The 14,936-nt window shown below is 39.9% G+C and overlaps 3 protein-coding genes across 4 annotated transcripts; 1 reads left to right on the top strand and 2 right to left on the bottom strand.

The window, feature by feature from the left end:
• Positions 1–4,813: 4,813 nt before the first annotated feature.
• Positions 4,814–8,256, bottom strand: LOC109863758. Its single transcript, XM_020444279.1, has 8 exons — positions 8,167–8,256; positions 7,884–8,003; positions 7,602–7,810; positions 6,446–7,138; positions 5,939–6,340; positions 5,614–5,779; positions 5,264–5,372; positions 4,814–5,112 (listed from the first exon to the last, which is right to left on the bottom strand). The coding sequence occupies exons 3-8, from the start codon at positions 7,625–7,627 to the stop codon at positions 5,036–5,038; spliced, it is 1,473 nt and encodes a 490-aa protein (XP_020299868.1). The 5' UTR covers positions 7,628–7,810; positions 7,884–8,003; positions 8,167–8,256; the 3' UTR covers positions 4,814–5,035.
• Positions 8,257–8,290: 34 nt separating this feature from the next.
• Positions 8,291–10,735, top strand: LOC109863759 (transmembrane protein 115). The gene is made up of 4 exons (XM_020444280.1): positions 8,291–8,975; positions 9,232–9,487; positions 9,567–9,743; positions 9,874–10,735. The coding sequence occupies exons 1-4, from the start codon at positions 8,378–8,380 to the stop codon at positions 10,076–10,078; spliced, it is 1,236 nt and encodes a 411-aa protein (XP_020299869.1). The 5' UTR covers positions 8,291–8,377; the 3' UTR covers positions 10,079–10,735.
• A 1,146-nt stretch (positions 10,736–11,881) lies between these two features.
• Positions 11,882–14,902, bottom strand: LOC109863715 (E3 ubiquitin-protein ligase Hakai-like). 2 transcript variants are annotated; one of them, XM_020444175.1, is made up of 5 exons: positions 14,762–14,902; positions 14,104–14,207; positions 13,657–13,968; positions 13,364–13,552; positions 11,882–13,244 (listed from the first exon to the last, which is right to left on the bottom strand). In XM_020444175.1, the coding sequence occupies exons 2-5, from the start codon at positions 14,203–14,205 to the stop codon at positions 12,516–12,518; spliced, it is 1,332 nt and encodes a 443-aa protein (XP_020299764.1). In that variant the 5' UTR covers positions 14,206–14,207; positions 14,762–14,902; the 3' UTR covers positions 11,882–12,515. The 2 variants fall into 2 exon arrangements, with proteins under 2 accessions (XP_020299764.1, XP_020299762.1); XM_020444173.1 differs by having other exon boundaries at positions 14,523–14,901.
• Between the last annotated feature and the right edge of the window lie 34 nt (positions 14,903–14,936).

Genomic DNA, 14,936 nt, shown 5'->3' with positions numbered 1-14,936 from the left:
CCCCGAAATCATCTTACGAGTGTGCGCGAGAGCGAGCAACGCAACAACAACACACGAGGGATGAAATCGCAAGGAGGAGGCAAGGGGGAGGGAAGAAAGGGGAAAACGAAACGGCGTTGATTTATTTATCGAATCATAAATTAGCGGGGTCACAATGCGCGACGCGACGCGAGAGAGCGACGCTCTCTTTCTCGTCGTCGATCCGAGGAGGGACCGAGGGCGTAAACGATAACGCGTGTTTGCGTTGCGTGCTCGACCGGAAACACGATTTATACCATGCAAATTAAACGCGCGCAAGCACGCCATGCACGCATCGAGGGCTCGCTTGGTATATCGCGCGCGTTTTGATGTATTATTATTATTATTAATGTTTTTGTTATCATAGCCGTATTGCTCGTTGATCGAAAGAGAAGGAGATTGGGAAACGGCTTTTCGATGGCTGGAAATTCCGCCATCGAGAAGTTTTCCCTCCTCAAACCCTTTCGTTCCGTTTTTTAACCCTCTAAAGGCGCTTTTCACACTCGGAAGATTTTGCATTCCATTTATTTTATATGTATATATATATATGGTTTAACCGTATAATCGCTCGGGTTTCACATTACGACCTCCATTCGTCGCGTCCCACAAGCGATAAAATTAATGCGACGCAGAAATTAACAATCTTACGTAAATAGACGAGATTCTCCGCCGAGTTCTTTTGTTAATTCGATTTAAATACCGCTCGATTCGATAAGCGTCATTTGAGAGATGATCTGTTACCCTTTTGGCCCTACTTTGAACGGACCGCAATGCATTCCAAATGCACGCGGGAGATTCTTTACGGTAGCGTCCACGCGCATCAGTCAATTAGACACACGGGATAAGATCTCACCACCCTCCTTCAAAATCTCTCGGCCGACCGTTCTCGGCCGGATCTATTCTCGCTTTTCCAACCGCAAACAGACCACATCTGCCTATTTCACACAATTCAACTTCTACTCCATTTCATTTCTACGCGCAAAAGTAGTTCAATAATAAATAATATATCTACAGTTTGCACATTTCCAAAACGCGCGCGAGTGTTTCTTCAGTTATTTTGTTTGATTTAATAATAAAAAGTATATAAAAAAAAACTACTTAAACCCCCAAATTTTCAATAAATAAGAAAAACGTTTAAAATGTTTATCGCACAATTCTTCTGCGCACAATTTTGTGTGAAATATTTTCTTACCTCGATTAGATTTTTTTTTCTGTCGATAGAAAATTGATGACCGTCTTCTTCCTGTGCTCGTTATAAATATGTGCGCGCACATTTGCGTCACACGTCGACTTTTACAAGGCCCGAAAAACATGCCCGCACTTCCCTGACAATCGAAAACGTATCATGGGAATGCGGCGGCCTACCTGCCGCTCCACACAAAAATGGCTAATTCATAACAACGCTAATATAATACCGCGCCGCTTTTAACACATCGTCGATAGAACGCCCTGTCGCTGTAGGTATATGTTGTGACAGCGTTTAGGGCCCGTTTTGGGGTACGGCGTTTGTTCGGCACGCTCTCCCCTAAAAGGTACTTTCCGTCGCAGACGGTCAAAGAACGATGTATCGTACTTTGACAAATGAGACGATATTAATTTCAACGTTATGTATCGTCAATATATGGTTGGTCCGCCTCTCTCTCTCTCTCTCTCTCTTTCTCTCTCGTTCGCTCGCTCGCTTGCAAATTGTTGCCGTCGCAATTTCATTGCTGTTACGCGCATGTCCAAATGTTGGTAATTAATTATACACTCGCGGAACGACGAATGTAGAGACTGGAACTCACATCACGCATCAACCGTACCGTGTTTTATTCGCGCTGTACGTTAATTAGGAGCAGTCAGACGCATTGCAATCAATTAAAGCAACTTTTACATATGGAACGACCAAATTAAAGGAACTTTTACATATGGAACGAACAAACATTACGTTACATTAAAAAAAAAGATGCATTAGAACGAACGCGTGTTTCGCACGAAAACCAACTCTGAACACACACAATTTGATTTAAAAAAAAAAAAAAAAAAAAAAAAGAAATAAAAATCAAAAAGCACGCGCAATTCGCGAATTTTCAAATTTAATACAAATGCGTGAAGTAGATAACATGCATATCCATATTGTTTTGCAAAACATCACAATATTTCTGTTTTTATATATGCTGTAATTTTTAAAATCTTTATTATTTATATACGTATAGTTTTACATCAACCAAATAAAAGTTCAGTTATTGGATACCGTGAGAAACTACAATAAAGTTGCTTCTATCTAAATGATTCGAATCGCAATTCTTCGTTTTTCGACTGCTCTTGACCACTCGATCTACGCAAAACCTCGACTCTGTGTTTTTCGGTTTTCCGTCTCTCTACGCAGACGTGACACAATGTGAAATCGCACGAAAACATTTACATTTCAACAGTAAAAAAAAAAAAAAAAAGAACCTATAAAAATTTCTACCGCGCACATACACACAAAATATAAATAAAAGTAATTTATGTTAAAAAGTAAACTTTTGTTTGTGAAATTCTCTGACGTGTATTGCAGTCGTCAATTACTGTGCAAACGTCATTGAACATTTCGAGAATGAAAAATAGTCCATCAATCGCGAGAGGACTGTGTGTTTTGGCAAAAGTCAACATCAATTTATTGAAACGCATTTTTTATCGATCATTTCTGCACGCGAATGTTTATTAAATATTGCAAATCTTTTGCGAACGTAGCAAAAACAAAATTAATAATGTGAAGCAGATACTCGGTGTTACTTAATTTTAACGTTAAAATTTAATTTTCTTTTCTAAAACATATCAAGCTCGGAGAGACAGAAAGAGAGAGAGAGGGAGAGACACCGTTGTGTGTCGAATCTCCGCAGGAACGACAAACTAAACGACGCAATCCGAGATAACTTGGAAAGCTTCCGAAGTGGTGAGCGCGCAACAACGCGAGCGAGAGAGTGCATGGCGGATAAGGCCGGCGGGAACGACAAATCGAGACGGGAACTCCCGCGGACTCTCCCGCGAAAGGCGGGGGCGACATTGGGAATTGAAAAATAGCGCCTTGGGCCGCTGTCGCTCACAGTGATGGCCCCGTGACAGCCAATGTAACGCACGAATTAACGAAATAATTGATTTTCATACCGATACGAAATAAGCGCGCCCGCCACAAAAGACCCGGACCGAAATCGGCAGCAGCCCGTCAAACGAAAAGAGATATTTTGCCGATTTCGCCGATGCACCGGTGATGGTGCATCATCGCCGTTTGCTGCAGAACGATGGCGGAACAAAAATTACGGGGCTACCGTTTTTAAACTCTCTCCCGGGCGCTCGGGCCCGAGGCCAATTTAAATACGTCGGTTTACATTGGTAAATTGGCATAGAGTCCCGGGCGCGACGCGCGGACGAAAAAAGTCGGGAATTGTTTTCGGCTTGTAGTGTAAATATTCGACGTGCGTGCGTGCGTGCATGTGTAACCGTTCGTCGTTGACGAACTCGGGGATGCGTACTTTTTACGTAAGCGAATCCCCCGAAACACGTACAAAATTCGTTCGAAAATCTTTACCCTCACTACGTTATTAAATTGCCGTGAATGCGGAAAATCAAATTAACATTTAATTGTTAATAAATTATCGCTAATAAAATTCACAAATAATTTTATTAGATTCAAAAGAGTCAAGAAATATATATTGCGATTTAATGTCGATTCCTTTCTCGAACGAGAAAATAAGAGATCGGGGGGATTTTCATACACATATTTGATTGTCTTTCCGGAGAAACCGAACGTGTATGTGTGTACGTACATTTGGCTCCCATAATTGTACCTATATCGAAACAGATAGCGGCGACAAAGCGCGGCGTTCGCCGGTTGGACGGTGTGCAGTACGTAAGTCTCGTAGTGTCTCGTAATGTTAATGGGAAAAGCGAAAAACATTATTCGTAGCCGGGCGGGTATAATGTAAGCGCGCCGCTACGCGGATAGAAAGGGCGCGCACGATGGCAGAGAGCGGCAGATGGAGGGAAAAGAACGAGAAGAGAAAGAGAACGAGATAGAAGGAAGGAGAGCGCGCGGAGAGAGAACAGATTTATATTTGAAATTAGATTAAGCTTCTGCGCCTGAAAGCTATATAAACGCCCCCTCCGCTTCTGCTCGCCTTCCTCCGCAATCCACCGGCGCTGGAGAGACTCAATAAACCAACCGCTCACTCTTTCCTCCTCCTTCTCGTTCTTCTCCTCCTCTTCCTCACGTTCACTGTTTTGCAAACCGAACGTACCTCTGCGTACGTGTGTGCGCTTCGTCCTCTGTTCTCTTCCTTCCCAACATCAACGGCGCCGTACTCGCTCCTCCTCTTGTATCGACGAATCTCTTTTCCCTACTTCTACACATTTTTACATTATCGTCTTGTGAATGTATTTTCACGTCTTCGTTTTTAGCTTCAATTTTTTTTTTTTTTATTTTGTTCGTTCACGCGTATTTTTATGTTACGATTCGTTGGTAATAAATTACTCGCCAATTTGCCGGTGAAGAGACTCAATAAAGAGTACATCATCGTTTTTTCTTTCTTCTCGCGCAAAGAGAGAAAGAGAGAGAGAGAGAGAGAACGGGTGTTCCGTCCTTTTTCTCTACCTCGCGAATTTCTCTCCCCGCTCATCGTTTTCCTTTTTAATTCGCAACTCTGTTTCATTTTTTTTTTTCCCGCAACTTATTATCAAACGCAGAATTGAATATCATAAATAATAACGTTGCGCTGAATACTCTTTGCCACAGGATTTATTTGTGATAAAAAAAAAGAGCGGTTAATCAAACATTTCGTTTTGCGAAACAAACGATGCATCGCGTTACAAGATATATTATTACATATTACGGCGCCGCAAAACTCCATGTCTAATGTGCGTCGCGAGTGCGTATCTTTTATGCATGACCTTATAACTGTCATAAAGAAATGAGAAGCGCATAAAAAAAAAACCATTATATATAACTATACTTGAGCGCTCTCTCATGTGCGACCGATATTAGGCAATCGTCGAGTTCTCACAAGGGAGTTTGCAGCACACCGGCACCCGCGCCATAACCGTATCCTTGCGGTCCGAAATTACGAACGTAACATTCTGTGTAAATTTATCGAAGAAACTCAGTTAACATAACATTGAATTGGTCGAGGTAGTACTATTGTTCGATTGAAAGTGTTAAATTTTTGTTTTTATAAGAAACAAAATGCATGTTTTCTGCAATCTGAGAGACAGAAAGATGAATACTAACGTTTGCAATAAATCTCGCCACAGTTCTCCTGATAATTCAGTGGTTCCAGCGGCTTCCGGCAACAGAAGCAACTGAAGCAAATGTTATGGTAGGGCACTCCGGAGACGATCTTTTGGAAAGTAATATTACTGTCATAAATCACGCGAACAAATCTCTAAATACTTTTTCTAAAGTTCTTTTTCCGCCTTCTATTTTACAATGCAAATTATTGCATTCACACTGGGGGGAGGGGGGGAGGCATTCACATTTTCTTTTATAATATGCGTCCGATTATTGAATCGAACGATAATCTACAGATAGTCACGCAAGATATGTGTTGCAATCTGTATTCGACAATATTGCGCACTGACCTGCATCTCGGCCTGATAGACTTTCCTGTCGCATCTCCGGCAGTCAAGGCCGCCACCAAGGCACTCGCACGGCAATCTCAGCCGGCAGCAGGCTCCATCGGTACCGCACTTCGCTCTGTCGTTGATGCAGCTTCCGATGGTGGACCGGCACTTTGGGCTACGCGATCTGCACACAGATCAAAATTATTTTTTCTCTACCAAAATATGACGTTCTCTAAAAAGTTTGATATTTATTTAAAACGTTCGAAGTTTGTTAAAAAAAATAAAACTACAAATGTTTTTCATAACATAACTAAAATGTGCGGATACTTGCGAGGATACGCACCTTCCGCATTCGTAGGAAGCTCCGCCGCAGCAGCTCCTGCAACCGCTGGTAGAACAAGGAGACTGCGGCGGAAAACGTGATGCGCAAGGTGACCTTCCTCGTGACAAGGAATGAGACGGCGGGTTGCAGATTCTTGGCGAAGGCGTGCAGATCTGATCGGGTTTCCCGCAGCCTTCGCGACATCCGCTGCCGCAGGATCCACCACTGCCGCAACTTCGGGCATCTGTTGTGCACGGAGGCGCGTCGCATCTGACCGCTTTCTTGCAGATTCGAGGACAACAACAGCAACGCGACGATACTGTGCACGCTGTCTCGGCGTCAGCGTTGGACGCGCATGATTCATTCGGCTTTGGCACAAATCCTCCGCAGCAACAGCCGTAATTTTGCGAACTTCTTCTGACACTGTACCATGTCAAAAAAAAAAAAAAAAAAAATAAATGTTAAGCGCTATATCTATAAAACTCTCTATAACTTTCTTTTATATTATTAAATGTTTTTATATATTACTTTTCGCGTGCTCCGCAGCAGCAACATCCGTTGCAACCTCCTCGCATGCGATACTCGTCACGTTCAGTCGAGTCCACATCCTTGTGGATGAAGTTCGATAGGTCTTCATTGGATATGATATCTTCATCGTCGATCTTTCTTGTCTTGTTGTCGATGTGATTCGCCCGACAGACGTCATTCTTGCCGACCCATCCTCCTCGCATCCGTCCGTCGCTCTCTACTGCCAGCTCGTCGGTATTGTCCGACTGCGTGCGCTGGCTTTTGTTATTGTTGGACGTGCAATCCGATACACAGTAGTTTTCCGCGTAATTATCGATCCTCGGTGCGCTTTCCGAGTATCCGTCGTCGCTCCTGCCAGCCGACGAGTCGTCCGTCTGCCATATATCGTAGGTCTCTCGTTCCCCGTTATCATTGTCGCCTTCTCCATCGCGACGCGAACTCGTCGAATCGTCGTCATTTTGCATGATCGTCGCGTGTCGATCGTCGGTCCCAATAACGGCGGCCTCACTGAAGGACACCCGTCTGCGAAAAGGCGCGCATCGACTCGTCGTGAACGGCCGCGACGGGCACGAACATTTCCGTCTCGACGAAGGCGCGACGTCGGGAGCATCAACGGCAGCCGTTGACTCGCGGCAAGTGGACGAGGACTCGCAGGTGGACAGAATCACTCTTGTCTGATTCTCGCCCGTAGTACTAGAAACATCTGTGCTCACAATCCTCATTTCTATCTCATTTGGCCGCTCACCACGATTGTGATGCGAGCAGTTACGTACATAGATACTACACACACAGGTGCGAACGGGCACGATCAGGGAATGCGACAAAAATTATTCTCGCGATATAAACGGAGTTACATCAGAGACGAAGAAAAAAATACATAATATGAAAGATCTATGATAACGCGAACTTTTTCAAATTTGTCTCCTTGCGTTTTTTTTTTTTTTTTTGTACAATAATTGCACAAAACCAATCATTTTGATTCAAAAATACTTCTTGTTAAAAAAAAAGTTACATTTTCGGTGTTACGGTGCAATGTTTTATTTTTTTATCTATTACAAACATTTCTGAGAATAATGAACGCTTCCGATATATTCGATCTATAAAATATTGTTCCTCGAGACGATCGAAACAACATATTTCGCTCGTGATTGCTCACCTCAAATGATTTCGGGGACTGCTCATTCCTTTGCCGAAATCCGAGTTTGTGTGGTTAGTCGTGCGACATTCCGCGATTTGATTTTGTACTTGAAGTGTTCTTGAAAAAAATTATCTAATACGTCGGAGGAGCGCAATGTCTACAACGCGCGGTAAATAACTGCGTTACTTTTTTTATGCCGTGAATTGTTGCATATACATCGACTGCACCTATTAGATCATAAAGTTCTGTACAAAATTTATTGGAGTAAAATGTTTATAAATTATAAAGTTCTGTACAAACCTAACGGAGAGAACAAACGTTGCGGGAAAAAACGAACGCGCGTAAGAGACTTTTTCGCAAAACAAATCTCCGCGGTGTGTCGCCACGATGCAGCTACAGCGAGCAGTTTTCTGCGTTTATCTACGGACGATCATGAACGATATATTCAAAACTTATATTCAAAAAAAAACATACTTAAATATAAATATGAAACACTGATAATATATTTGTTAAAAACTACACAACAAAATGATTATATTACAATATACATATAATTAAAAAAAGCAAAAAATATGTAACAAACTTTTTCGAGTGCCAAATTCTTCTTTTGCAAAATATATAATTCGCGCTGACAGACGCTCAACATTCTGCACGATTTCGCGAAGATTTTTAATTTAGCGCGCAATTTAACAAACCAAGAATTCCCTCTCTTTTGGTCCTTCCAAATAAACAAGATGCGCAACACGAAATGACGGCGATTACTGCGATATATTTTTGAAGTTGACACAATCAGAATGATCGATTTGGTTTTCTATCGAACGTTTATACATGCGACTCGAGGCCAACGTCAGGTGGCAGCGCGCGAGTCGCTAATTTGGCACTTCTCTTTCCCTTTGACGGCGCGAGCAAAAGATAGGTTAGGGTTAGGTTTGATCGTGGCGATGGCGGCGATAAAGGGCCTGGGTAGGAATATTCCCTACTTGAGGCAACAAGCTGCGGCCCTGCTGGGCAATACCAGCACCAGCGTCAAATCCGTCTGCGTGGTTGTGTTGTTCTCGTATTGCTTGTCCTTCTCCGAGGAGGCGGTTCGCATTCTGAGCGTGACGCCAGGTTACCTGCTGCCGCCGGCGTTCTGGTTCTGGACGGCCTTCACCTTCTGCTTTCTGGAGATACATTTCTGGGAAGTATGCGTGGACGTCATCACCGTCGGCCTGTGCGGCAAACTGATCGAGCCTCTGTGGGGAGCATTCGAAATGATGACGTTTTTTGCTATCGTCAACTTTGGCGTCGCCGTTCTCGCGGCGCTCTTCTATCTGTTTCTCTACATGTGCACCAGCAACCCGGATCTGCTCTTTAACATACACATACACGGTTTAACCGGTTACATCGCAGGTATCTTCCTCTCTTGCGACTGATTGCAGTGTGTCAATGACTGGCCAATTTTTGCTGATTGAATTGTTTACGTATAAGTGCAATGACATGGACTGCTGTTATAAAAGTAGTCCTGAACTAAGCAGAGCATTTGTATAACATATGCTTTTTAGAGAGAGAATTTATATTTCAGTTATATATAAGATTTTTTAAAAGAACTTTAAAAACACTGTAATATAAACATTAGATATAAAAAGATAATCCATTCATTTTATAGGAGTTGCGGTAGCTGTGAAACAAATAATGCCTGATCACATCCTAATTAAGACACCTATCGGAAAAATCACAAATAGAAATATACCCTTAATGGTCTGGATCTTGGGATTGATATTTTGGCTTGTTGGGTTGTTAGAAGGTACTCATCCCACCATGTTTCTCAGTGGATTGTTGATATCTTGGATATATCTAAGATTTTATCAGAAACACAACAACGGCACTCGAGGAGATATGGCAGATAATTTTACATTTGCAAGGCAAGTAGAACTTTTGCAGTTACATGGTTTTTCGTTGACCAAATCATCAACGATCTAATCGCCGCGTCTTTTTTTACAGCTTTTTCCCAAATGTTCTACAACCACCAATAGCAGTAGTGAGTAACACTATACACGGATTTTTCGTGCGCATTGGACTGTGTCGAAGAGTAGTCAGAAGGTTCGACATGTCCAATACACCACCTGGTTTGGTAATCAATCTCCCTGGTATTGATCCTCATGATAGCGAGCGACGTAGGTGAGTAGCTACAAAATGTGTAAACTACATTTTAAAAATATTCGATTTTTGATAATATTTATGAAAACTACGTTGAATGTCATTTTTGTAAATTGTTTGTGTTGTCACTTTGTCAATGCTCGCATTGCAGGCAAATAGCGTTAAAAGCATTGAGCGAGAGATTAAGCAGAGATCATGCGAAACCTTGGCAACCAGACAGAACCAAGAAGCACTCTCCAGTTCCTCCCGCGGTTTCTATACCGATACCTGAAACTACCACGCCAAAACCGCTCGCGTCACCGCTTATTCCACAAGTCAATGTAAACATACACAATCATCCCACTAGTACTACGTGATTATACGAGACTGACTGATTTCATTAGGTTTGTAAATTTATATTGAAAATCTTCTAAAGAATGAGTATGTGAATCGGATTCATATTTTATTTTTTTAATTATGTCTCTGCGAATGAAACACTGTAATGTCAAGATTGATCTTTTATCATTTCCATGCTAAAAGAACTTAACTCCATAAAAATAACCGCTAAAACAGAGAATCTAAGTACTGTAAGAAAAAATTGATACACTATCACTAGAGAAAATTTAACTTTTCTAATAAATAATCATTAATATGATTTTTATTACATATTACAATACTCGATTCAATACAAGTATATAATCTTTAGAAGATTTTTCGACATGGAAAATTGTGTAAAATCACCTTTTGCATCTTACGATGCTAAGTTTCCAAGAAACGAAAGTGTTCTTTGTTACTGAAAATTGCGTAAACAAAATCAATAAATTACGCAAGTATTTCAATACTTCGGAAACATTGTGTGAACGATCTCATCACAGGATCATGTTTAGAGTACATTGGCGTCTCTCAAAAAGTCCGATGATGATTTAATAATTGATGAGTATACTTGTTCAGTGCAATACATAAAGCGACAATTCTGTTAAAAGATATTAAGATTAAAGAAAGTAAATAAATTTAATATTTTACTTTATAGTAAATTTTGTATGAGCAAAAATTTGTGTCCGACGCTTTTGGCGATGTGTTGCAAAAATTCCTGTGCATAGCTTTCACATCAGAATCGACGCCAACAGAGCTGTGCACAAGAATACGAAATCTTGCTGTTAACTCACACATTTATGTGTAACTGTCATGTAAAGCTCTACTTTTATATTTGAGTCTAGACACATGCATTTTATTTCAACACAAACATGTTAAATAGTTATTATAGCTTTCAACATCCGTTTGCTATAACTAGCAAGTTCTAATTTTCTTGTTAAAGTTTCCAATCGGAGTTGTGCGTGTACATATATCAAGATATTTTTATAAAAACTGTCAGTTTTAACGTAGCATAATTTTACTTTACACTCGTCGCTTATTTCACATAAAACGTGTACATTTCACGTTATAAAATATATGACACTTTTCATTAATTCGTATACATATATATATATATATACACACATATATACATAAGAGAGGGAGTGTGTATGAGGGAGAGAAAAAATAGTTTGAATAACAATTACAAACAAATATGTTGTATATAAAAATTTCATGATTAACACAAAAAACGCGTTTGTAAATATATATAGTAATGATCGATGTGTGTAAGACGTAAAGGGATCAAGATAGTAAAAAACAGGTGGCAGTAATTACATATAGCGATATAAAAAAAGGATGAAATTAAAAACTATTTTTATGTATGGCGTGATAAAAATTTCGAGGAAGTACGCGGATGTGTTCTCTAAGCAATTTTGTCCTTTCGTTCGAGCAGTGTGTGTCACTGACAAATCGTTTGAATGCTTTTATTGTGTGTGAAAATATTTAGTCAATATTTATTACTGCAGACACTGAAATGGAAGGCCAAAATTAGCTGTGTGAATGAAGACGAATACTAGTTTGTTTAGTTTCACACGAGACAAAATGTTTTAAGAATCTGATGTAATAATAATACTAATAATAATAATACTAATAATAATACTAATAATGATAATATTAATAATAATAATAATAATAATAATAATATATGTACATGTTATACATATAATATATATATATATACATATATATATATATACATATATCATTAGTTTTGTACATAAGTTACAATCGTTATAATCTGTACAATATTAAATTCTACAGCAAAATATCCATATTAATTTTATTGCCAACATGTTTTATCACTGGAAACAAAATTTATAAACACCGTACATGTATATTGTTCGAAATTAAATTTATATATTAAATTAAAACATTTAAAAAAGATCTATATTTTATCAAGAGTTGCGATTTCATCATTTTAAATGTCTTAGATATACAAATTGCGTCATAAAGATTTTTCAGTCGGAAACTTAAGACGATTAAATGCGCCTATCGTAATTTGTCAACCAAGTTTAAGTGAAACATCAGAATATAATGACATAACATTTGATAAAACATTTGTCAAATACATACCATAATTTAATCACAGTAAAACGAAATATAAATGGGAACTGTATAAAAAAGAAATGAGTTTTATTGCGAAGTTGAAATATCTTTGGAGCTTTTATATAAACTAAGCTCTTTGTCATTTCAAATTATCATCATATCATTTACTTTAATAAAAAGTACAAAATCTCGGAAGATATTTATACCAGTTATGGATAAAACTGGGTCCACACATTCTATATATATGTATAATACTCTATGTAAGTATAGTATCTGTTTTTTTTTTTTTTTCGTAGCCTATTCACACATCACTGTTATCTTAACACTGCACAGTATTGAAGCCTTTTTTTTTTTTTACCTATAAAACTGCTGTTGATGCTGCGACCACTGCTGCGGCGGAGGTGGCGGTTGCGGCTGAGACGGTGGTGGACCATATTGGGGTTCCTGTATGTAACCTGTCGGCGACGGTCTTATGGACGTCGGTGTCGGCGGTATATATTGTTGTTGTTGCGGCGGTGGTGGTGGTGGCACGTAAGATACCTGGGTTGGATGCTGCGGTTGCGGATAGTATTGTTGCGTTGTCTGGGATACTTGCGGTGGCACGTTGTAACCACCGTAGTTGACCTGCGGTGGTGGCGGCGGCGGTAACGGCGGCGGATAATAATGACTTTGCTGAGTATGTAGGTCGTGCGTCGTTAAGGATGTTGTATCCTGAATAGGCACGGTGATCAGATTAGTCCGCATTGGTGCACTATTAGGTGGCGGAGGCGGCGCGGCGCTCTGCGTGTAACTCTGCAGAGACATCATTGCTTGCTGCTGTTGTTGCTGTTGCCGATGTTGCTGTCGATGCTGTTCGAGCGACGGTTGCTGATTCACCATCGAGTTCACACGTGGATCGTTACCCATAATCGATTGCATATGAGATTGCACAGACTTGAGACGCGTATTTTGCATTGATACGGAGGATACTTTAGACAATTGGGATTCCATTTCCGACTTTGCATGAACGTATTGAGGAGGCTCGACTTGCATCCCTTGAATCGCTTGAGGTGGCGCCGATACATGTCGATGATTAATATGAGCCTACACAATATTATAAAGTTACTGATTAATACGTTATTCACAACTGTAATTATATTATAATCAATTATACAAGATGACAATTTCTTTTTAAATTTATTACTTTGTTGACACTCAGTTACCTGCAAGTCACGTTGGCTGAGATACGTTCTTCTGCATCCTGCATTACCGTATCTCGTGCCCTCATGAGTACACATAAAAACGGTACCTAAACCGGTTTGCTCCACTCTAGATACTTTTTCCATACACCTAGGACACACTTTGTCTTCTCTTTTGGCGCAAGATAGACAGAATACATGTTTGCAGGGTATCTTGAGTTAGAGAAACAGAGAAGTATGTGTTAGAACTACAAATAGATTTCTTGAATAAGAGACATATAGAGTTCATATAATTCTTCTTTAGCAATAAGATGTACCATACGGCCGTAAATCAAAATAGGCTTCAGACACTTGTCGCAGCAGTGTATCATAGGATTCAATACTTTCTCTCCTATAAGATTCACTCGATGGTCCCATCTCAATCGCAACATTGGTTCTGGCGGACCTCGATTGATGGTTGTAAAAGTTGGTGCTTCCAGTTGTGATATATCTGCTTCCAAATCAAATTGTTGCTCCAAAGAAGATTGCTGGGCTACAGGAGGTTCATGTTCCTCCTGTTCTCCACTTACTGTCTCTGTAGCAGTGTCTTCTGATTGTTGTGGAGTTTCTTCATCATCACTTTCAATAACCTGAAGACAATTTCAAGAACAATTTATATATATATATATCAGATTACAAAATCAATTTTAATGACATTGTTACCAATTCTTAGTTTTTGTTTTTAATTAATTTTTGTATTTGAAAAATATAAAATGATTAATTACTTTTACTTGCTTCTTTGTTCTTCCTCTGGCCCTGCCCCGGGTACGTCCGCGGGTTCTGCCACGAGTTCTGCCCCTCATCCTCTTACTTCCATTTTCTTCCATCACTAAAAAATGTATGTCACATACATTTAACTCGTTTGTATCTCGATAGACTGATTTTCAGCCAAGTTTACTTTTTTGAATACAAATTTTATCAAAATTCGTTACTCAAAATAAAAAACTATAATTAGCAACAAATTCGCATTACTTTGCAGTTTTCCAAAAATTATTAATGGACATATGCAATTTTGTTGTAACGCACTAGGCACAGTTTTGATGAATAACGATAATTTGATAAACTAATATGAGTTAATGATATAACTATGATCCAGGAAGATCATGATATTAGCAAGTTGAAGATTGAGAATGGATCATTATACATTGCGAGTCTGTTTCGGAATCTGAGCTAGAAAGTATTTTCATGTTGCTGATTTAGCTTTTCTCAGGTAAAATCGAACTTCTGGTCGCTCGTCTCGTCTTTAATCGTGATCCAAATACGTCTCAAATAGAGGTTAGGCGATTTCCAGGCGGTTTATTTTGGCATCCCGGACGGTTCACGGCTATGAGAGAAGTGCTTCGTCTCGAGATTGCGAAATGTTTTGCAAATAACGACACTCACAAGTGATATTTGCCGTATCAAACGGGACCGTTTGTTTTGTTTAGAGCCAACGACGATGTTTCCACAACATGCCGTCGATACGCGCGGCTGAATGGCGCGATAATCTGTTGCTGCTGCCATGTTGCTGCATGTTGCAATGGCATGGCGGCCTTTACTGAACGTTGTTTCCATGTGA

Source organism: Pseudomyrmex gracilis, unplaced genomic scaffold (assembly GCF_002006095.1).
Source record: "Pseudomyrmex gracilis isolate BER0280 unplaced genomic scaffold, ASM200609v1 scaffold_12, whole genome shotgun sequence".
Taxonomy (NCBI): Eukaryota; Metazoa; Arthropoda; class Insecta; order Hymenoptera; family Formicidae; genus Pseudomyrmex; species Pseudomyrmex gracilis.
This window is presented reverse-complemented; position numbering and strand designations above follow the sequence as displayed.